Genomic DNA, 24329 nt, shown 5'->3' on the forward strand with positions numbered 1-24329 from the left:
TGAGTTCGAGCCCCGCGTCAGGCTCTGGGCTGATGGCTCAGAGCCTGGAGCCTGCTTCCGATTCTGTGTCTCCCTCTCTCTCTGCTCCTCCCCCGTTCATGCTCTGTCTCCCTCTGTCCCAAAAATAAATAAACATTGAAAAAAAAATTTTTTTAATAAAAAAAAATAAAATAAAAAAAGAAGAGGTACAGGAAGACTACATACAAAGGTGTGTATTTATTTTTAATATGCATAAGTAATATTATACTTCAAATATCCTATTTTTTTCTTTTTAAACTTAACATTATGTGTTTAAAATCTATGGACTATATGTACACTCAGTTTGTTGCTTTTAGTTGCTACATTTCTTCCACAGTCTGCTTCCATCCTATTTTATGTAAGTGTTCCCCTGGTTAAAACACCTGCTTTCATCTCCCTGCTATCTTGCCAAAAGCTAAGTGAACATTTGTATATGTTCCCGTGATAATGCACATGACACTTTTTTTCTAAGACATATACCCAGGAGATGGTAATTTGGGGTTCCAAGGCACACACACACACTTAACTTCATGAAAGTGTTTTCAGGTTGCTTCCCAGAACAGCTAAGACAGCTTACACTTCCACATCCTATGCATAAAAGCTCAGTCTTCCCACATATTTTGTTTGCCAAGATTGGTACTAACCACTCTTAAGTTTTTCCATGCTGGCAAATAATCCATGAAATTTGGGCCTTAAGTTTCATTTTGGTTTTGTTTTTATTTTACTTTCAGCTTTATTGAGGTATAATTGAGGAATAAAAGTATAAGATATTTAAAGTATGAAGTGTACATAAAGTATTAAAATATACATAAAATAAAACTGTAAGGTATTTAAAGCGATTTAAGTTTTGTATTTTTGGATCTTGTTTAAGAAACCTTTCCATTCCCTAGATCACAAAGATATTTTTCTACATTTTCTTCTATTAGCCTGATAGTTTTATTTATTTTTTTGATTAATACCTTTAAGTCATGGGGTGCCTGGGTGGCTCAGTTGGTTAAGCATTGGACTTCGGCTCAGGTCGTGATTTACAGTTTGTGAATTTGAGCCCTGCATTGGGCTCTGTGCTGACAGCTCAGAGCCTGGAGCCTGCTTCAGATTCTTTGTTTCCCCCTCTCTCCTGCTTGCACTCTGTCTCTCTCAAAAAATGAATAAACATATGGGAATGCAAGCTGGTGCAGCCACTCTGGAAAACAGTATGGAGGTTCCTCAAAAAACTAAAAGCAGAACTACCTTATGACCCAACAATTGCACTACTAGTCATTTATCCATGGGATAAAGGTGTGCTGTTTCAAAGGGACACATGCACCCCCATGTTTATAGCAGCACTATCAACAATAGCCAAAGTATGGAAAGAGCCCAAATGTCCACTGATGGATGAATGGATAAAGAAAAAGTGGTATGTATATACAATGGAGTATTACTTGGCAATCAAAAAGAATGAAATCTTGCCATTTGCAACTACGTGGATGGGACTGGAGGGTATTATGCTAAGTGAAATTAGAGAAAGACAAAAATCATAGACTTCACTCATATGAGGACTTTAATAGACAAAACAGATGAACATAAGGGAAGGGAGACAAAAATAATATAAAAACAGGGAGGGGGACAAAACAGAAGAGACTCATAAATATGGAGAACAAACTGAGGGTTATGGGAGGGGTGGTGGGAGGGGGGATGGGCTAAATGGGTAAGGGGCACTAATGAATCTACTCCTGAAATCATTGTTGCACTATATGCTAATTTGGATGTAAATTTTAAAAAATAAAAAATAAAATTTAAAAAAATGAATAAACATAAAGAAAAATTTTTTTTAACTCTAAGTCATCTGAAGTTTATCTTTGTATTTATTCAGTGTAAGGTAGGGATCTAACTTGATTTTTCTTCATACTGTGAACCTGTTTTATCAACGTAAATTTTTTTAATTTTATTTTTCATTTTTAAAAGTTTACATCCAAATTAGTTAGCATATAGTGCAACAATGATTTCAGGAGTAGATTCCTTAATGCCCCTTCCCCATTTAGCCCATCCCCCCTCCCACAAACCCTCCAGTAACCCTCAGTTTGTTCTCCATATTTATGAGTTTCTTCTGTTTTGTCCCCCTCCCTGTTTTTATATTATTTTTGCTTCCCTTCTCTTATGTTCATCTGTTTTGTCTCTTGAATTCCTCATATGAGTGAAGTCTATGATTTTTGTCTTTCTCTGACTAATTTCACTTAGCATAATACCCTCCAGTCCCATCCACGTAGTTGTAAATGGCAAGATTTCATTCTTTTTGATTGCTGAGTAATACATCTTTATCCATTCATCCATCGATGGACATTTGGGCTCTTTCCATACTTGGGCTATTGTTATCAACATAACTTCTAAGAAATCTGTTCCTTCCTCATGAAGGTGGCTTTGCTGCCTTTGTGGTGCCACCTTTTTCATATGTCATGTTCTGTGTGTCATGGGTCTATTTCTGAGCTCTTTGTTTGTTGGTTTATTTGTTCTTGTGTTTCTATCTTGCTGCTGTTGTTTTTTTAATTTCTATAATGTGTTTTTTAAATTTCTATAATTTCTATAATGTGCCAGCTCGTAATAGCTATATTATTAACCCCTTTCTCATTTTCTTTTTCAAAAGTGATTCCTCTTTTCATGTGCTGTATGTTTTCACATACAGTTTAGAATGAGTTTGTCAAGTTTCTAAAAAAGTTCCAGCTAACATTTTAAAATAAGATTTTCTTAAAGTTTATTTATTGGGGTGCATGGGTGCCTCAGTCAGTTAAGTGTCCAACTTCGGCTCAGGTCATGATCTCACAGTTTGTGAGTTCAAGCCCCAAGTCAGGCTCTGTGCTGACAGCTCAGAGCCTGGAGCCTGCTTTCGATTCTGTGTCTCCCTCTCTCTCTGCCCCTCCCCCACTCATGCTCTGTCTCTCTCTGTCTCTCTCTCCCTCAAAAATAAATAAACATTAAAAAAAATTTTTTTAATGTTTATTTATTTATTTTTGAGGGAGAGAGAGTGCAAGTAGGGGAGGGACAAGAGAAAGAGAGGGAGAGAGAGAATCCCAAGCATGTTTGGCACTTTCAGCACAGCGGCCAGAACAGGGTTTGAATTCACAAACCATGAGATAATGACCTGTGACAAAATCATCAGATGCTTAACCTTAACCAACTGAGCCACCCAGGCACCCTTTAAAATAAGATTTGAACTTATAGGTTATTTTTCAAGGAACTGACATCTTTACTAAGTTGTCTTAACTAAGAACATACTTTATCTATTTTTTTTTTTTTTAGATCTTCTTTTATATCCTTGAATAGAGTTTAAATTTTTTTCAGGGTAAACATATTGTGCCACATTTGTGAACTAATTGTTAAATATGTTATAATTTTTGGTACTATTGTGAATGGTATTGCCATTTTTGGTTCATTATTGCTAGTATAGAGAATTAATATTTCTGTTTTTCTGAAGACATTTTAAATACAAATGTGTAACCTTATCAAGTGTATTATACCACAATTCTTGGAAAGATTATGTGATTTTTCTCCTTTAATCTATAGATACGGTCAATAACATTGATTGCTTTGTCATGTTAAGCCATAGTTGGATAATATTTCTTTGCATTTATTTTTTAAAATCTATTTTCATCAGTAACATGGGTTATGATTCTCTTTTCTTGTACTGATTGTGGAATAAATCATTATGCAGCTTTTTCCCTTTTCCTATTTTCTGGAACATTTAATTGATAAAGGGATTATCTGTCCCTTGAAAGCTTAGTAAAATTCACTGTAAAACCATATAAGCCTAAGGTCCCCCTGCCCCCCAGGGGGGGAAGGTCTTTAATTGCTATTCAATGTGTTTATAGGTATTTAATCTGTTCATATTTTTAATGTTTTCTGCCAATCTTGGAATTTTATAATTTTCCAAAAATCACCTAGCTTTTAGTATATCAGCTTATAATTGACCATCATATTCTTTTCTATCTCTGTTGTATCTGTACTAGTTCTTTTGATTTCGTTATGTGATTTGATTATTTGAATAGTCTCTTTTTCCTAATCAGCTCATTAGGGAGTTTTCCATCTTACTCATCTTTATAAGATGGCAAAAATAAATCCTAATATAACTGAAATTACAATAAATGTTGATAAGTTAAATCCCTCAATGAGAAGGCAGAAACTCAGGTTGGATCTCAGACTGGATTTAAAAATTAAGGTCTAACAATATATTATCTATAAGAGACATATTTAAAATGAAAGACTACAGACAAATGGAAAGAAATATAAGTAGGTATTCCAGGCTAATATGAACAGAAAACACCAAAAACAAAACAAAATGAAAAACAGAAACAAAGTATCTATTTTATATAAGATGAATTGAAGCTACAAATTCAAGGCAAAAAGTATCATCAGGGACAAAGCATAAGGAATAGGTCTGTTGCTATCAGGAGCTCAGCTAAGTGGAGATATCAAGTGGATAGTTGGATATATAGGACTAGAATTCAGGGGCAAAGTTCAGAGGCAAAGTCTGAGATATAAATTTGAAATCATCAGCATTGTATATACCATATATTGGTATTTAAAGCCATAAGGCTGAGACCATCAAGGGAGTGTAGACAGGACAAGAGGCCTAAGAAGTAAACTCTGAACCACTGCAACATTTTGAGGGCAGGGAGATAAAAAGGAACCAGCAAAAAGATATAAAGGTGGCCAGAGAAGAGGCAAACCAGGAGAGTACAATGTCCTGGAACCCATGTGAAAAAATTATTTCAAGGAAACAGAGTGATCCATAGTTTCACATGTTGCTGATATATCAAGTAAGACCTCAAAACTGATCATTTGATCTAACAGTATGAAGGATGTTGGTGACCTTGCTAGGAGCAAGTTCGATGATGGAGTAGAAGCAGAAACCTGATTAGAGTAGGTTCAGGAGAGGAGAGATATTAGTTAGCTTACATAATTTTTAAAAGGAATTTTGGCGTGAAAAGAAAGGGAGAAATGGAGCAATAACTGTTGAAGGAAGTGGATCTAAGAGAGAGAGTTGTTTGCTTTCAAAGTTGAGAAAAATAACATCATGTTATAGAGGAAAAATTGATGGTACAGAGAGAGACGGGAGAATTGCTGAAGCAATGTCCTTGAATAGAAAAGAGGAGATAAGATCTAGTGTACAAGTGAGGGGCTGGCATTAGATGGAAGTGAGATACTTCATCCACAGGTAACAAGAGAGAAAGTAGATATATGGGTACAAATGCAGATAGTTAGAGAGATGTGGTAGAAGTATGTGGACTTAATAATGATTGCTTCCATTTTCTCAGTGAGAGGAGGAGCTTGGTCATAAGCCAAGAAAGAAGATGAAAGGGAAAGTCTCAGGAATTTAAGGCGATAGGAGAAAACCTGTCCAGCAAAGTCAGAGTAAATGGATTAAGGAAATATAGTATGTTTGCCAGGCAGTATTATGGGGCCAGTTGAGGTTAATGATTATTTAATGTAAGACTAGTCAGCAAATTTGAATGTTTATCTTAAGCTACATTCAGCTGCCAGGATGCAGGTATCGAGCAGGCAGAGCAAATTTGATTTAAGCTGGACTGTGGTCAACCAAGGAGTACTTTGAAGCAAGAGAGGAATAAGTGAGTTTGAGTTGAGAGCATATGCAAAGGACTGATTATAATTATCTATCTATCTATCTACCAGATAGATTATGTAATCTATCTAACTGTAATTATCTATGATTTAAAGTAGATTACAAAGGAATTGAGGACATGAAAGGATGAGGGACACTGTGAACATGGTGGAATCGATGAAATAAAAGGTCTGTGAAGATCAGAGGATTGTTGGAGTTGGGATACTAGTGGGAATGAGCTGTAAAGAGGTGACGTTTGCAGAATGAGTTATTTGGAACTGAAATTACAGATTGGTTGCAGGGTATTTTTGTTTCGTTTTGTTTTTGCAATGACAAGGTCGAGGGTATGACTAAATAGCTAGAGGATTAAGTCACCAAAGGAGAAAAATCAAAACATTGCAAGGTCAGGTATTATAAAAAGTTAAATGAATATTGAAATTGCTAGGGATTATGACAGAAGTACTGGACAGAGTGACAGTAAACAAAGAGGAGGTAAAGGACTGCAACAGAGAAGGCAATGGGGGGGTATATGGCATAGTAACAGGAGATTGAAAGTTGAGTATTATTAGAGAGTAGGGAAGAATGATCTAGAAGTGGCATTGAGGAGTAAGACCCCCAGTTCATTTCCAGGCCAACTGATGAGGGGGATATGGGAGTTAAAACCGACATCATCAGAGGGCTGCAGGGAGAGGCAGGGGTCAGCTACTATTTTGTATATTTTGAAGTTATGTCATAATAAGCACCTGTATTAATAGAGATGCATTATATTTTCTGTATATTCCATGTTCTTTAGCTATAGTTTTCCTTTGCTTCTGGTGATACTTTTTGTCTTGAATTCTATTTTTGACCTGATATTAAACATATGCTTGGCTTTCTTTTGGTTAATTGTTGCCATTTCCCGTCTTTTTGTTTTAACTTGCCCAACCTTTCCTTTAAATGTCTCCAGGGGTGCCTTGGGTGGCTCAGTCGGTTTAGCATCTGGCTCTTGATTTTGGCTCAGGTCATGATCTTGTGGTTTGTGAATTCAAGCCCCATTTTGGGGCTCTGCACTGTCAGCGCAGAGCCTGCTTAGGATTCTCTCTCTCTCTCTCTCTCTCTCTCTCTCTCTCTGCCCCTCCTGCACTCGCTCTCTCTCAAAATCAATAAACTTTTTTTTTTTTAATTTTTTTTTCAACGTTTTTAATTTATTTTTGGGACAGAGAGAGATAGAGCATGAACGGGGGAGGGGCAGAGAGAGGGAGACACAGAATCTGAAACAGGCTCCAGGCTCCGAGCCATCAGCCCAGAGCCTGACGCGGGGCTCAAACTCACAGACCACGAGATCGTGACCTGGCTGAAGTCGGACGCTTTACCGACTGCGCCACCCAGGCGCCCCTCAAAATAAATAAACTTTAAAAAACTGTGTCTCATGTAGACATTATATTGCTAGATTTTTTTCTTTTTTTTAAATGTTTATTTTGAGAGAGTGTGCATGAGCAGGGGGAGGAGCAGAGGGAGAGGAGAGAGAGAGAATCCCAAGCAGGCTCCCACTGTCAGCGCAGAGCCCTATGTGGGGCTTGATCTCATGACTGTGAGATCATGACCTGAGTTGAAATCAAGAGTTGGTCCTTTTACCAACTGAGCCACCCAGGTGCCCCTAGATTTTTTTCTTTTTTTAAGTTAGGCTCCATGCCCAATGTGGGGCTTGAACTCGTGACACTGGGATCAAGAGTTGCATGCTCTACCGACTGAACCAAACAGGCACTCCACTAGATTTTTTAAAATTCAATCTGAGAATTTTAAGTTTAACTAATATATTATTTCTATGTTAGAACTTTTATTCCATTTTAATTTTTTTTTTTTTTGCTTCTTATTCATTTCCTTGGATAAATCGGTTTTATCTATGAGTTTGAAAAGCATGCATTTTATTTTAATTTTATTTAATGTTTATTTATTTATTTTGAGAGAGAGAGAGACAGTGTGAGTGGGAGAGGAGTAGAGGGAGGGAAGGAGAGAGAAAGAGAATCCCAAGTAGGCTCTGCACTGTCAGCGCAGAGCTCAACATGGGGCTCAAACCCATGAAACAGTGATATCATGACCTGAGCAGAAACAGAGAGTCAGACACTTAACTGACTGAGCCACCCAAGCATCCCAGAAAAGCATGCATTTTATATTTGTTCTTCATTGGTAATCCCTAACTTATTAAGGCCTTTACTTGTATTTTTCTCCCTAATTTATGAAACTTATCAACATCTCTCTGTATCTTCCCCTTTAGTAGTACAAATACTTTAATACATACACTCTTACCTACCTCTGGAGGTTACACTCTGTCCCCTACTTTGTTATATCTGGTGTGTGTGTGTGTGTGTGTGTGTGTGTGTAAAATGCTTTTTTAGACAACATACTTTACAAGGGTATTTTATCATTCTTACTGTTTTATATTTTATAGCATTTCCTAAAGTGTTTGTTTGATACCTTACTTCCTCCAGGAATATTTTCAGGGGATCTTCATGATAATCTGCTGAGACCTTGAAGGTCTGAGAATATTGTATCCTCACATTTAATTGATAAGTTAGCTAAATATAAAATTTTAGAGTCAAAGTTTCTGCTCTTAATATTTTAAGAATATTTCATTGTTTACCTTCCCCTAATGTTGCTCTTGAGACATCTCACATTATTCTGATTTGTTTTCTTTATGGATAAACTGCTTTTCTCAGAGAGGCTTTAGAATTTTCTCTTTGCCTTTGGAATTCTTAAATTTCATTAAACTATTAGTAAGTATGCATTTTCCCATATCAATTCTATTTATTTGTAGCCTTATAGCCTTTCAATAGCAACCTTTCTTTGGAAGCTCTCACTTTTTTTTCATGAATCATCTTCCCTCCATTTACTTTTTTTCTCTCTTATTAGCACTCCTGTTATATAAATGCTGTCATTTCTATATCTAGCCTCCATATTTCTTAGTTTTTTATATCTTTTATCTCTAATTCCTTCTCAGTGTCTTTTGGAAAAGTTTCTTGACCTGATCTTGGGCTGTGTCCATTTTGCTGTTTATGTCATCCAATGAGTTTATTTCAATTGTGTTTGAATATTCAGTAATCCTACTTGTTACCTTTTTTTAAATTTATTAAAAAAATTTTTAATGTTTATTTATTTTGAGAGAGAGAGTGTGTGTGTGAGAGAGAGAGAGCTGGGGAGGGGCAGAGAGAGAGAGAAAGAGAGAGAGAATCTCAAGCAGGCTCCACACTGTCAGCACAGAGCCTGACCCCACGAACCATGAGGTCATGACCTGAGCAGAAATCAAGTTGGACACTCACCCGACTGTGCCACCCAGACTCCCCCCATACTTGTTTCTTTATAATCGTTTCTGCTTCGTTATCAATATCCTCTTTTAGGGACATTTATTTGGCATGTATCCTACTTTTTCTTGTCATCTCGAGTAGGATATTTAGTTTATTGCCTTTCTCATTTTCTAGTTATTTTTCCCTGTGAGGTCATTTTCCTCACGGGTATCAATTATCAGTTATCTTGGCAGGTAATGGATGGAGAAAGGGGTAGGAGGAATCAAAACATAGACCTTAGCTTGTATCACCTCTGATGAGCAGGGTTCCAACTTTAATATCCTCATGTGTGTCATTCTTATCAGAAGGCTTTGTCCTTTAGCAAACCTCTCTGTATCTTACCCTAGGCTTCGTTCTTTTCTAAGAATGTATTATTTAGTCCTCTGGATGGGAAGAAGGCCTATGGGTTGGGGGTGGGGGGTGGGTAGGAGAAACCTGTTGATGCTTGTTGGTTAAGCCAGCATTTGCCTTTTTTTTTTTTTTTTAAACCCTACATAGTGTTTCCCTATGAATCTGCTAGGGAAGGCAATGATGTAAGTATGGGCAGTGTTGGGAGGGGGAGTAGAAAAGAGCCCAATTCAAAATTTCTCCACAAATCCACTCCCCACGTTGGAAGCCTGGCTTTCCTCTGTCCCAGGCTACTATTTCCCTTCTTTACCAGATCATAATCACCTTTTGACTCTCCAGGGGTTTCTGCTGGTTTTCTCCTCCTCCTCCTCTTCCTCCTCCTCCTCCTCTTCCTCCTCCTCCTCCTCCTCTTCCTCCTCCTCCTCCTCCTCCTCTTCCTCCTCCTCTTCCTCCTCCTCCTCCTCCTCTTCTTCCTCCTCCTCTTCTTCCTCTTCCTCCTCTTCTTCTTCTTCTTCTTCTTCTTCTTCTTCTTCTTCTTCTTTTATATCCATTCATTTCTTATTTCTGAGGCATCTTTGGGTTTAGGTTCTGGGAGGTAGACTGTGCTACTTTGCCATCATGTGAGGGGCCATATTATGTCCCTTTTATGACAGCCTACCACAGTGTTTGTTGAAGCTTTGTGTTTCCAGTAATCTAGAGGAGGATATTCTTTCTTGAGTGGTCATGTTAATAGTCTGGAAGTGAAGATGTTTAACCTAAAGAACTATAGGCAGAATGTAAAAGCACAGAGTAGGTAAAGCAATGCATGTACATGAAAGAAAGCAAAACAGGAATTCTACTGTAACTCTGAAATTTACTTTCAACATGCTTGTATTTAATTTTACAGTCACTTGGGAATCTTCTTAAACCTGGAAACAAGACAAGAAAATTAATCTTATTACAAATTGCTCTTAAATACATTTATAGGAATATAGATGATTCATAAGGAAAATAAGAGTGCCTCCAGAACTCCCAAAGTTAAACTAGTAAAATTGATATGTAATCTATATTTATAAAAGTCACTTTGACAAGGCAGAATGTCTCCCAGGAAGAGCAGAGCTTGGCAATAGCTTATTACTTATTAGACAGTCTTCTTACACCTAAAGTTAGAACTTAAGTGTTAACAATGGTTATTTCTGGGCATGGACTTCTTGCTCTTTTCCAAATTTTCTATGATAATCATGCTTTATTTTTGTAATTGGAAGAAAATTAATATTATTTTAATGACATTTTTATAGGGAAATCATCATACAACTATGCAAACTTATGTGAGGATATTTGCTGCAGCATTGTTTGTAATGTTGAAGAATATTCAAATTTCCATCAATAGGCAGACAGTTCAATAAATTGTGATGGAACTATACAATGAGCATCATGCAATCAATAAAAATGATGATGTAAGTCTATACTGACATAGAAAAAATTTAAAGATGTACTGTTAAGTGAAACACTAAACAGATTTAAAAAAACATGTCAAGTATGAGCCCATTTTTGCAACCAAAAAGTAAGTGCATTGGAATTTGTTGAAGAATACATGCAAGAAGTTGCTACTCCATCCTAACAACCTACATTCAGAGAAATGAGGTCACAGGGAAAACCATTGCCCTGCAAATTGGAGGGACAGGCAATACAGAGAATCACAACTTACTGGAGCCAAAACCCATGAGCAGACACTTCTGCAGGATCCAGTGCCTGGTAAAAAACTTGAACTTTAATTGATGAATTGCTGGAAGCTCAGTACGGACAAGTCTGAGAATTAAAATTTCCAGGAGGACCCAGTAAAAGGGACCTCCAGAAACTACCATGTCCTCACAGTGAAGATTGGAGAAAAATTTCCTGATGTTTCTCTCAGGGGGATGGGTAAAGTAACCATTTTGAAATATACCAGAGCATCTTGTTCTTCTTAACAAGGTCTGCCCTTGAGAGAGACTATTTTACCAAAGCCTAACCAAAGCGTAGGGTTTCATCAGGACCTAACTTATTTGGAGGAAGGAAAATACCCAACTCCAGTCAACTCTAGCCTTCTTTGTGAGAGAAGAGAAATACCCAATTCCAGTTCCCTCTATCCATCCTGTGACACCAAAGGTGGGAGTGAAGGATATTAAGAAGCACTGGTGAAGTTCACAGACAAGAGGCATAGGCTTTTCAAAAGACTAAGACCTAATCACAGGACTATACAATGTTTCCCATTCTTCCATACCTTATATCACACCATTAAAGTCTTATTTATTTGCCAGAGTTCCTTTCACCTAGTACATCATGTCTGGATTTTAACAAAAATTACAATGCATACTAAAAGGCAAAAAACACAGGAGAGACTGAACAAGCATCAGAATCAGAGTCAGATATGGTAGGGGTATTAGAATTATTACACTTGGAATTTAAAATGAGGATAATTAATATGCTAAGTACTTTGATGGGAAAAGTATACAACATGCAGGAATAGACAGATACTGTAAGCAGAGAGATGGCTATTCTAAGAAAAAACCAGAAAGAAATGCTGGAGATCAAAAACACTAACAGAAATGAAGAATATCTTTGATGGCCTTATTAATATACTGGATATGGCTCAGAAAAGAATCTCTGAGTTTCAGGATATGCCAATAGAAACTTCCAAAACTGGGCACTGGGTGGCTCATTCGAATGAGCCAACTTCAACTCAAGTCATGATCTCACGGCTAATGAGTTTGAGCCCCGCATCAGGCTCTGTGCTGACAGCTCAGAGCCTGGAGCCTGCTTAAGATTCTGTCTCTCTCTCTCTCTCTCTCTCTCTCTCTCTCTCTCTCTGCCCCTCCCCCACTCACTCTGTCTCTCTCTAAAATAAATAAATAAATAAAAACATTAAAAAAAAAAAGAAACTTCCAAAACTGAAAAACAAAGAAGAAAAAGACTGAAGAAAACAGAATATCCAAGTACTGGAGGACAACTGCAAAAGGTGTAACATACATATAATGGGTAGACCAGAAAAAGATAGAAAAGAACAGAAGCAATATTTGAAGCAATAATGATGGAACATTTCTCCAAATGGATGTCAGACACCAAATCACAGAACTAGGAAACTCAGATAATACCAAGTAGGATAAATGCCCCAAAAGTCACACTTAGGCATATCATATTTAAGGTAAAAGTCTTGAAAGAAATCAGAAGGAAAAAACACCTTACCTACAGAGCAGCAAAGATAAAAAGTACATCCAACTTCTCAGAAACCGTGCAAGCAAGAGAAAGGAGTATAATGTTTAAAGTGTTGAGAGAGTGGTGCCTGGATGGCTCAGTCAGTTAAAAGTCTGACTTGGGCTCAGTTCATGATCTCATGGTTCATGGGTTCAAGCCCCACGTTGGGCTCTTGTGCTGACAGTTGAGAGCCTGGAGCCTGCTTTGGATTCTGTGTCTCCCTCCCTCTCTGTCCCTCCCCTGCTTGCACTTGTCTCTCTCTCTCTCTCAAAAATAAATAAACATTAAAAAAATTAAGTGTTTAGAGAAAAACTACCTACTTAGAATTCTGTACCCTGCAAAAATTTTTAAGTGAAGAAAAAAATACAGACTTTCTCAGACAAAAACTGAGAGAATTTTATAGCCAGTAGATCTGCCTTGCAAGAAGTGTTGAAGGACATTCTTCAGAAAAAAGGAACATGATATAAATCAGAAATTTGGATCTACATAAAGATAGGAAGAGCATTTGAGAAGCAATAAATAAAAATAAAAGGTTTTATTTTTCTTAACTGGTCTAACAGATAATAAATTGTGCAAAATAGTAATAATAACAATGTATTCAATGATGTATGCATGCTAATGTATAGATTAAATGGATGACAGAAATGATACAAGGGATGGAGTGGGAGAAGAATTAGAAATATTTTGTTATTATAAGGCACTTGCAGTATAGTGTTATTTGAAAGTAGGCATGGGTTTGTTGTAAATGTATAGTGCAAAGTCTAGGGCAGCAACTTGAAAAAGTAATGAAGAAAGTTTAAATGAAGAAAGGAGATAAAATGGAATTATAAAATCTCAAAACTAAAAAGTGCAGAAAAAGTATGAAAGACCAAAGAACAAGGGCAATAAATAGAAAACAGTAACAAATATGGTAGATATTAATGCAACTATATCAATAACCATCTTAAACGTTAATGATCTAAATATGCCAATTAAAAGACAGAGATTATCAGAGTGGATCCAAACACAAGACCCAAATATATGTTGTCTATAAAAAACTGACTTTAAATATTAAGATATGTAGGTTAAAAGTAAATGGAAGGGAAAAAATGCCATGATAACACTAATCAAAAGAAAGGAGTAGTTATATTAATTTAAGACAGACTAGACTTTAAAGCAGGGAAAGCTATCAGGGACAAAGAAGGGTATTTTATAATGATAAAGGGGTCAATATGCCAAGATGACATAATAATCCTTACTGTTTTGCCTAACAACAGAGCATCAAACTACATGAGGCAAAAACTGATAGAACTGCAAGGAGAAACAGGTGAATCCTCTGTTGTAGTTGGAGACTTTAACATTCCTCTATCAGAAGTGGACAGATACAGCAGGCAGAAAATTATTAAGGTTATAGTTGAACTCAACAGCACCATTAATCAAATGGATATAATTGATGTCTCTAGACTACTTTATCCAACAATAGCAGGTTACACATTCTTTTCAAACTCCCATGACTATAAGCAACAGAATCCTTGACCAAACAAAGGCTCACTTAACAAAAGCCCAGAGGCACGTATAGTCAGGGTTGTTCTAGCAATTAGATGTCATCAGGGACAGGGTTTTATTTATTTTCCTTCTCTGTAATTCCTGGTGTATTGTCTTTTTATCTTGTGGTTATCACCTCAGGGTTGCCAAAGATTGCAGTAGCTCCAAGCGTCACATAACACATCCAGACAGGAAGAGAAAAAAACCTTAGTTCTAGTCACCTCTGTTGGAAATAGGAAGAAAGGGAACTGAGGAGTAGGGGGAAATATTATTTAGTTTAGTTTAGTTTTTGTTGCTGGTTTTTTAAGGAGATAAAGCAAAAAGAAGCAATATGGTATTGACCCTAGATTTTGCACAAATTTTTCCTTCTTCCTGTCATCTATGATCTCTTGAGCCCTTCCCACATATTGTATCTCGGTGCCTAGGTATAGTACCTGGCACGTAGTAAGTAGTCCATAAATATTTTTGAAAGGAAAGCAGGCAGAGCAAAGGTAGTGGCAGTTCAGCACAAAGGCAGCTAATTTCTCCAAAACATGTCTGAAATCAGGGGAGGAAAATAATGAGGCACAATATAGAATGGTAAGTGCTAGGATACTATTTAATTATAAGATGCTATGGGAGCACATAGGAAGAATTAGAGAAGACAGATCAGAAAGAATAATTGTTTAAATTGAGCTCTAAGGAGTGGTAGAAATAACTAAAACCAGAGGGAAAGAAATTCTCTTGGTTTGTACTTTAATTTTCACAAAGTAAAATAAATATAATCCTTTTGGGGGGAGGAAGACCTTGAAGAGATTCTAGTGAGGAAAAAAAAGGGAGCATGGCAAGTAGTAACTGATCATATAGTGCCCATTATTACTAACTTAAGATGTCTTAAAGTGTATATTGTCTATATTTCTATTTTTAGTGAAAAATAGCAAAATTCCAAGACTTCAGGTCTCCTATTTCCTATAATGTCTTAATTTTTTTCACTGTTTTCAGCACCTCTTACTCTGAACGTTTTCAGGCATCTAACTAAACAAGTTAGAGACTCCTAATACATATTTTGTATGTGGTAGAATATCAAAATGAAAGTTTTGACAAAGCACAATGGAAAAGTGGTCAGATTAAATTCAGGTTGACTGGATAAAGTTGAATATTAATTAAACTGACTCTTAATCTTCTAACTCATACTCAGAGTATGAAATGGTCAAGGAGAAGAGGATTTTGAGAGCATGCCTACCCATTCTCCACTCCAAGAACTTATCACAGCGTTTTGGAGGTCCAATAGAATGGGGCCTGATTCAATACCTAAAAAAAAGCTAAGGCAGTGATTGATTGGCTAGCTGTACTAATAGCAAAGAAGAGGCTGCTGCTGCATTGGGATAAGCCTTCAACCTCAGAGTTTACTTGGACAAAGAAAGGCCCACTGTTTCCAGTAGACTAGATGTGGGCCACATCTATGCATATGTATACCCAAGAAAGATGGCATAGGGCTGTCATGGGTTCTGTCTGCAAGGGGTGCCTAAATATGCAAACACATCTCAGCAGAGAGAAGCTGGAAGTATCACAGATGTAAACAACCAGTTGGGATAAAACTATATTTGACAAGATCAAGAAATCTGCAGATAAGACATCTTCAGTGATGGTGATCTCCAAGGAACTAATCAAAGTACCTCATGAGTCAGCTTTAAAAATCTGCCACATCCAGGAAGCACTGATGTTAGAAAATGCAACAGTGATAGTAAGAACTTTCCATTTACCCCCTCTCTTCTTCCTTCCAAGACCTCTAATTCCTAAAAGGTCCCATAGTAGCAAGCTGGGAAAGTGAGAAGCAGTAGGGCAGAAAAAAGCAGCTGTTCATATCCTCCTTCTCTGACTCTAAGTTGTAATAAATAGTCTTAGCTGGAAGAGAGGAGAAACCTCAACTTTAAAATAAAATCCAAGTTTTACTTGTACATGGTTCTGGACATTTTACTAACCAGATAAACATAGTACTGAAAAGTTACCGGAAATGTCATAGAACCATCTAGGTTTTCATCCAGAGGCAGGACAAGAACTAGCCCCACTGAATAAATACAGAGATGAAAAGTCACTTTGGAAAAAAGCTTGGCAATTTCTTATAAAAGTTAAACATATGCTTATCTAACCCATCAACCCCACTCCTGGGTATTTATCTAAGAGAAGTAGAAACTTACATTCACCCCAAAACCTGTGTATGAATTTTTATAGCAGTTTTATTTATAATGGCTCCAAACTGGAAACAACTCAAATGTCTTTCACCTGATGAATGAATTAAAAAATGTGGTACAGCCTATAATGGAATAATACTAGTCAGTAAATAAAAAGGAATGAATTAATAATACACATAAAAACATGGATGAATTTCATAGGAGTTATGCTAAGTGAAAAAAGATTCAAATGGTTACATACTGTATACTTCTGTTAATACAGCATCCTGGAAAAGGTAATGTCTAACTTTACACCAAGCACCTACTTTTGGTAATTCCCTGGTGCTATAAGGTAAGGTCAAGGTAGGGAAACAGAAGGTATGTGACCAAAGGCCCAATTACCAGAGTTCTCCCAGTCCTTAACTTACTGTGATTTAATGGATCCAAGAGATTTTCTGAAGGTAGATTGAACATCTAACTGGAGTAGCATAGGAATATCTGGGTACCCACCCAGCTGGGCCCAGAGTGAGTGTATTGATGTCTTCTCTGTTACTGGGTAGCTTGAAGTCGACAGATCAGCATTCCAGATGGCTTCCATTTGGTCTTCTTGTCTAAAGAACCAGAGAGCACTAACTGGAAGCACCAAACTCTCCTGAGCTCCATATTCAATCAAAATGTATGACTCTTATTCTCCCCTTTTCTCTTCACCACCACCTTGTCCTATGATGCCCTCTCTGGCACTGAAGAACATTAGTTACGCCCACTTTGACTGAGAGAGAGATTAAAACAGCAGAATTTGCTAAAATAGCTTTTTTTTTCTTCACCAAAAGCTGCATTTCCATTTCCATGACTTCACCTAGTGATCTATTTTAAAACTACCTTCTTAGCTTCATAGAATATGTAAACCATATCGAGACTATTTTTTTCCCATCAACATTTTCCCCCTTCCTTCCAAAAGCTCTTACCTTCTCTCTCTCTCTCTAAAAAAAAAAAAAAAAAAGGAAAACAGGAAAAAAGTAACCTAAGTTTCTTCATTCTGTGTTAAAATAATTTGTTTCATAATAAGCCTCCCTCTTTCTCTGACCCTCCCCTGTTCATGCTCTCCCTCTCTCTGTCTCAAAAATAAACGTTAAAAAAATTTTTTTGGAAAAAAAAAAAAAAGGGGGCGCCTGGGTGGCTCAGTCGGTTAAGCAGCCGACTTCGGCTCAGGTCATGATCTCCCGGTCCGTGAGTTCGAGCCCCGCATCCGGCTCTGTGCTGACAGCTCAGAGCCTGGAGCCTGTTTCAGATTCTGTGTCTCCCTCTTTCTCTGACCCTCTCCTGTTCATGCTCTCTCTCTCTGTCTCAAAAATAAACATTAAAAAAATTTTTTTGAAAAAAAAAAAGACTAAGCTTCATTTTTTAGCAAGACCATTTTTATTAACTTAATTTAATTTAAATTTAAAGTTGAACTGAATTAAGTGGGCAAAAATAAAACAATTCACATTCAAGTAGAATATCACAAATTAACAAATGTTCCACAAATCTATAAATGTATGTCCTCATATGATTAATGAAATTAACCTTTCATCTGAAAAAATCTATTGACACTAGTTATGATTCAGTTAGATATAAGCTCAAAAGTATGGGAAAAGAATTCTAACACTTTATTCAAAAAGTTCTGCTTCATCCAATGATTTAGTTAAAGTCTTTAGCATTCACAATTAATGACATGGAAAATTAAACTCCTAGTTGAATCTTTGGAGTAAGCCCATGCATGTGAGATGAGGCACCCAAACATTATAAGGAAAGGATGCCATCAGTCTGTCTCCCTCCAGGACCATTATTGTCATGTCACCTGTAGGGGCAAGAGAGCCCCAGTCTTGAAATTGTTATGAAGGGGAGTCACTAAAAAGAAAACTGGACCTACATCACCCCTGGAAAAGAGCAGACAAGGAGCAGACCAGCATCAGTTTTTAAAAAAAGGAACTCAAAATTAGATGTTAAATATTCAAGTAGAAATATATGTAAGTAAGCCTCTTGTTAAATTAGCTAAGAAAAGTAATACTACCTTGGACTCTCCACTGCACCACATCATAATTGAGGGGAAGGAGAAGCTCTTGGACAGGAAAAAAAAAAAAAAAGCAAGAGGTCCCACATGTCGTCCAAAGAAGGTTTAATGTCAGTCTTTCCTACCACATACCGAAATTTCTTCAATGTGTCAGACTTTCTGTCTTCTTCTATTAGCAGCTCTAGGAATGATTGTTGAACAGATTTGGTAGAGGCAGGTATCTGCTTTTTGTCGATGATGCAAGGGATAGGTTGACTAAGATTCAATCTATACGTCTGTTGAAGCTAAAAATAAATAAATCAGAAAAGGAAACCATGGGGAGAAAAAGTAAGAGTCTTTAGGAAGATCTGAGCTGGCTCTAGCTAAACGGTGACTCTTCTTTTCCATGGATTTACAAATCCATTTCCTCCATCCTCTTTCCCCCTTCCTCCTAAACACACCTTCACCTCCAACACAAAATTGCAGAGGAGGCACCTATGTTATATAAAAGCCTGCATAAGCTATAGTCCTACCCCTCCAATTTCCTAGCTTTGTGAGTTTCGGTTAGTTGCTAATTTTATCTAACCTCTTTCTCCCTATTTCTAAAACAAGGATAATGACACAGGGTTGCTGTGAGTGTTGTATAAGATAATATGTATTATGGCAGCACCCCATATATTGTGAAGCGCTATGCAAAGCTAATGATAACACCTACTGAATACTTACTGAATGTCACATGCTTTTTATATATTAACTCATTTGGCATTTACAACAACCTTATGTGGCGGTGGGTACTGTTGTTACCTTTGTCTTACACATAGAGATCTGAAGCTCAGAAAATTTTAGATCTTGCCCAAAGTCTCGTAGCTAATATATGGTGAGGCTGATTTGAACCTGCACGATCTGTTAGCAGAACCAAACTCTTGAGCGTTGTAAGGCATTTATTCACTTGTACCCTCTTCTCCCCTTTGCTTTTCCCTCTCCCTTCTTCTGCCTTAATAATCACCTCATCATCTAGATCCTGCATTCCCTGATCACAGACCCTTATTCATCCTCTGAAGCGCTCTAGATGTTGTGATTCCTATTAGACACTTCTTGACACCGCCAGCTCATTTTGCTTTATTCCATCTACATTGGCCATGTTTTTTAAACCAAAAACTGTCCAAAATATCCTTTTTGTTTTTTAATTTTTTTTTTTTTTTAATTTTTGAGACAGGGAGAGACAGAGCATGAACAGGGGAGGGTCAGAGAGAGAGGGAGACACAGAATCTGAAGCAGGCTCCAGGCTCTGAGCTGTCAGCACAGAGCCCTACGCAGGGCTTGAACTCACATTCCGTGAGATCACGACCTGAGCCGAAGTTGGCTGCCCAACCGACTGAGCCACCCAGGTGCCCCATCCTTTTTTTTTTTTTTTTTTAATCAAAGAGGTTTGATATTTAAAAAGTAGCTGTCCTGGAAAGTTATGTCTAATTTGGATCAGGCTATGATGAGAAATCTGTATCTTTTAAAGTAGCAAGTAATTTGGGGCAACGGGATGACTCAGTTGGTTAAGTGTCCGACGTCAGCTCAGCTCATGATCTCACGGCTCATGGGTTCAAGCCCCGCATCAGGATCTGTGCTGACAGCTCAGAGCCTAGAATCTGTTTCGAGGGGCGCCTGGGTGGCGCAGTCAGTTAAGCGTCCGACTTCAGCCAGGTCACGATCTCGCGGTCCGTGAGTTCGAGCCCCGCGTCAGGCTCTGGGCTGATGGCTCAGAGCCTGGAGCCTGTTTCTGATTCTGTGTCTCCCTCTCTCTCTGCCCCTCCCCCGTTCATGCTCTGTCTCTCTCTGTCCCAAAAATAAATAAACTATGAAAAAAAAAATTAAAAAAAAAAAAGAATCTGTTTCGGACTGTGTGTGTGTGTGTCCCTCCCCCGCTTGCATTCTGTCTCTCTCCTTCAAAAATAAATAAACATTAAAAAAAATATATGGGGCGCCTGGGTGGCTCGGTAGGTTGAGCATCTGACTTTGGCTCAGGTCATAATCTCGCAGCTGGTGAGTTCAAGACCCGTGTTGGGCTCTGTGCTGACAGCTCAGAGCCTGGAGCCTGCTTCGGATTCTGTGTCTCCCTCTCTCTCTGCTCCTCCCCTGCTCACACTGTGTCTCTCTCTCAAAAATAAAGATTAAAAAAATTTTAAAAAAGTAGCAAGTAATTTTATAAATGAATTTAGTGAAAGAAAAAGATATATAGATATAAAATAGTCCTAGAACTCCAAGAATGTTCCAGAACTCCATTTTGAGCATGTAGTCCCAGAACAAATAATTCTAATCTCAGCCCTGTAATTTCTGGAAGGCCACTGTCACCCCCAAAAGCATACTAATGGTTATCTCAGAGGGGCTCTGGGACATAATGAGTCTTTGCCAGAGTTTAACAGGATCAGATTCTGTGTATGGTGCTATGTAAGCAAGTTCAGTAAACTCTTATCTCCTTTATTGACTCATGCTATTAAAATTTGCTTTCTGATAGTTTTGAGGAGAAAAGTAACCATCATGAATCTGTTGGAGAGTGGTGACTTAAGAGATTTTATATCTAGAGACTGGTAGATGTGGGTTGACTAGGAAGGAGTTGAGCATTTCTAGAAGTCTCTCCAATTCTAATCTTTTCCCATGTAGGGAGTCCAGTCAGCATCCCTGTTGTCAATTTAAGAGTTTTCACTGAGGTCATGGTGTGCTGGCTTGAATGGTAAACCCCTCAAAAGATATATTCACCCAGAATCTGTGAATGTGACCTTATTTGGAAAAAGGGTCTTTACAGATGTAATTAAGGACCTCAAGATGAGATCATCCTGGATTAATCAGGTGGGTCCTATATCCAATGATACATGGTGTTATAAGAGACAGAAAAGAAGATATAGGACACATTGGGAAGAAGGCCATGAGAAGGCAGAGGCAGAGACTGGATTTATGCAGCTACAAGCCAAGGAATGCCAAGGGTTGTTGACAGCTACCAGAGTCTAGGAGAGAGGCACGGAACAAATTTCTCCAGAAGGAACCAGCCGTGCCAACATCTTGATTCCACAAACTCTCCTCCAGAACAGAGAGAATATATTTCTGTTGTCTTAAGGCATCAAGTTTGTGGTAACTTGTTACAGCGGCTCTAGGAAACTAATATACACATCTCCAGGTAAATGTTATTTTCAAAGCTTACCACTTTCATTTTTCTTACAACATACTGGGAGAGGGAATAGAAAACAAGATACCTGGCTAAATAGGAATATCATTTTCCTCAGGCACTGATTCCGTTTCTGCTCTAAAGACTTCTGCTTGTTGGTCCAGACCTGCATCACCTTTTTCTGGTACTCATCAATTCTGCTCAGCATTATGTAGAGGTTCCGGGTTTCATAACCTTTCCCGGTGTTTTTGATCACTTGTAATCGCCTGATTAGGTTGTTTCTTGAAAAAAAAAATTAACAAGAGTGAGATCGGTATAACTACTGATCCTAATTTAAGCAAACCTGAACCTAGTTACTTTCAGTTCTCATCAGTAGTAAATAGAGAGGGATGTGATAGGGGTGGGAGGCTTGCTTAATGAGACCTTAATCTGGTTCGTTACATGACTAAACTTTCAAAAAAACTATATGATGGTCAAGTTTTCATTAACTCTGGAGTTTTTTAGTGTTACAGTAGTGTTGTTTATTATTATGTTAAAACTTTAGTACTGGTAAGACCTATAGAAGGTACTCGATACAGTTATGAGAAAGACAGTGTCCTTGCCTTTAAAAGCACTTACAAGCCAGAATAGGAGACTAATAAATTAACTGTGTCAAATAGAATGAAATAAGGCTAAACAGAAATATAAAAATGCTGGGGCACCTGGGTGGCTCAGTCGGTTGAGTGTCTGACTCTTGATTCCAGCTCAGGTCATGATCCCAGGGTTGTGGGTGGGATCAAGCCCTGCATCAGGCTCCACCTGTGGAGTCTGCTTAAGCTTCTCTCTCTGCCCCTCTCCCCCACTTGCACGCTCTCTAAAATGTTATTTGTTTGTTTATTTATTTATTTATTTATTTATTTATTTATAAACATGCTATTTGAGCACAAAGGAAAGCGTAATTCATACTAACAAGAGGAATAAAGAAGACCTCATAGGAAGTTGTTACATAGGATCTTGAGGAACAGTCATAAAAATATACTCTACTATAATGCATACCACCAAGTTTGTGTCTCTTAAACAGATAGTGTTTTGCCATCTCTGTTCTATAGGAGAGGAAAAGCAATCTGAGCAAAGTTAAGTAATTTTTCGAAGTTACATAATTAATAGATTGGGGAAGCAAACCCAGATCTTTTCTCTTTCCACGATACCAATATTTCTCAAAATGTGGACTTTGATCACCTGAACTGATCATCTGGGCAGGGTGATGGGGTGGTGGTGGTGCTTATTGAAAATGTAGATTCCAGGGTGCTTTCCTAGACCTCTTGAATCAAAATCTTGTAGGATTCAGGATCAGTATTTTAAACAAATTCTCAGGTAAATCTTTCTGTCACTAAAGTTTAGGGAAAGAGGAGGAGGAATCGGGGGAATACTACAAACAAAGGCAAGAAAATGAGTTATATTTTGGGAGTGGTGAGTATTCCGAGACTTTTAGACCATAGATCTGTGAAAGGATACAGTGGAGGACAATACTGAAATTGCTGGCTTCTGAAAGATCATAAAAGGCACGTTAAGAAGTTTGGATTTTGGGGGGTGGGGTGAGGAGGGTAGGCAATGATAACCCATTGCAGATATTCTTCTGAATATATGTATTTTACACACACACACACACACACACACACACACACACACACAGAATAACTCTTAGGTCTCTTGTGGGCTATAATTAGTAACTCAGAACATACTATATATATGGATTATTTAATACATAAATGTGTTAACTCCATATTAATTGGTTAATTTTAATTATTTTCCAGTAGCCTTATTTTTTTCATATCTTACGATTTTTTTGCTCCTATAACCATCCTTATTACACATGTTTTTAATCTTTTCTCTACACGCATTACAGAATGCCTACCATATCCTTTCCTACAAATAACATTGTTCCCACATATATATAATGGTTATATGCTGTATATATAAGAGATGCAAATGACATAACATTGTGTAAGTTTAAGGTGGACAATGTGTTGATTTGATACATTTATATTGCAATATGATTACCACTGTAACCTTAGCTAACACCTCTATCACATCCCATAAGTATCTTTTTTTTGGGGGGGGGGGAGCAATCAAGATTTGGTTTTTGAGCAACTTTAAGTTTATAATACAATATTGTTGACTGTAATCACTATGCTATGCATTATATCTCTCCAATAAACCTTGGTTTTCACACCAGATCTTTCCTACTATTTTTCTGTCTATTCACACAGTCTTTTAGATTTTCTCCATAATTCTTCCTTATTGAAATCACATTTAAACTTCATATTAAAATCATAATTCAGTAATGAATTCTTGGAAACTTCAGAAAGTTCATAGTTTCATTTCACGCTTAGAGAAATTATTTTTCATGGATTTGTAAAAATTTTTTTCATGTTTATTTATTTTTGAGGTAAAGAGAGACAGAGAGTGAGTGGGGGAAGAGCAGAGAGGAAGGGAGACACAGAATCTGAAGCAGGCTCCAGGCTCTGAGCTGTCAGTCCAGAGCCCAACATGGGGCTCAAACTCATGAACGTGAGATCATGACCTGAGTCAAAGTTAGAAGCTTAACCGACTGAGCCACCCAGGCTCCCCTATTGTTCATGGCTTTTTTTTTAAATTTTTTTTAACGTTTATTTATTTTTGAGACAGAGAGAGACAGAGCATGAACAGGGGAGGGGCAGAGAGAGAGGGAGACACAGAATCGGAAGCAGGCTCCAGGCTCTGAGCCATCAGCCCAGAGCCCGACGCGGGGCTCGAACTCACAGACCACGAGATCGTGACCTGAGCTGAAGTCGGTCGCTTAACGGACTGAGCCACCTAGGCGCCCCTGTTCATGGCTTTTTAAAGATAATTAATTTTATTAATGTAAACACTGAGTCTAGTAGTAACTGCTGAAGTATCTAATTATTTAAAATGCCCTCTCTAGAATCATGGCCATTCAAATCTTCTTACCTTTTGTTCCCACTCT

General features: G+C 37.7%; 1 protein-coding gene across 5 annotated transcripts in view; it reads right to left on the minus strand.

Moving 5' to 3' along the window:
* Positions 1-9969: 9969 nt before the first annotated feature.
* FAM186A (family with sequence similarity 186 member A) overlaps positions 9970-24329 on the minus strand; it is a 79858-nt gene continuing 65498 nt past the window's right edge. For 4 of the 5 annotated variants that reach the window (XM_047865003.1, XM_047865008.1, XM_047865005.1 and 1 more), the window contains 4 exons: positions 21432-21624; positions 18346-18497; positions 16592-16774; positions 9970-10187 (listed from right to left, as the gene is read on the minus strand). In XM_047865003.1, coding sequence (XP_047720959.1) covers positions 10166-10187; positions 16592-16774; positions 18346-18497; positions 21432-21624 — 550 coding nt within the window. In that variant the 3' untranslated portion in view covers positions 9970-10165. The remainder of the gene's footprint in view (positions 10188-16591; positions 16775-18345; positions 18498-21431; positions 21625-24329) is intronic. The other variant, XM_047865004.1, reaches the window with a different exon arrangement.

This window comes from Prionailurus viverrinus, chromosome B4 (genome assembly GCF_022837055.1).
Source record: "Prionailurus viverrinus isolate Anna chromosome B4, UM_Priviv_1.0, whole genome shotgun sequence".
NCBI classification, from domain to species: domain Eukaryota; kingdom Metazoa; phylum Chordata; class Mammalia; order Carnivora; family Felidae; genus Prionailurus; species Prionailurus viverrinus.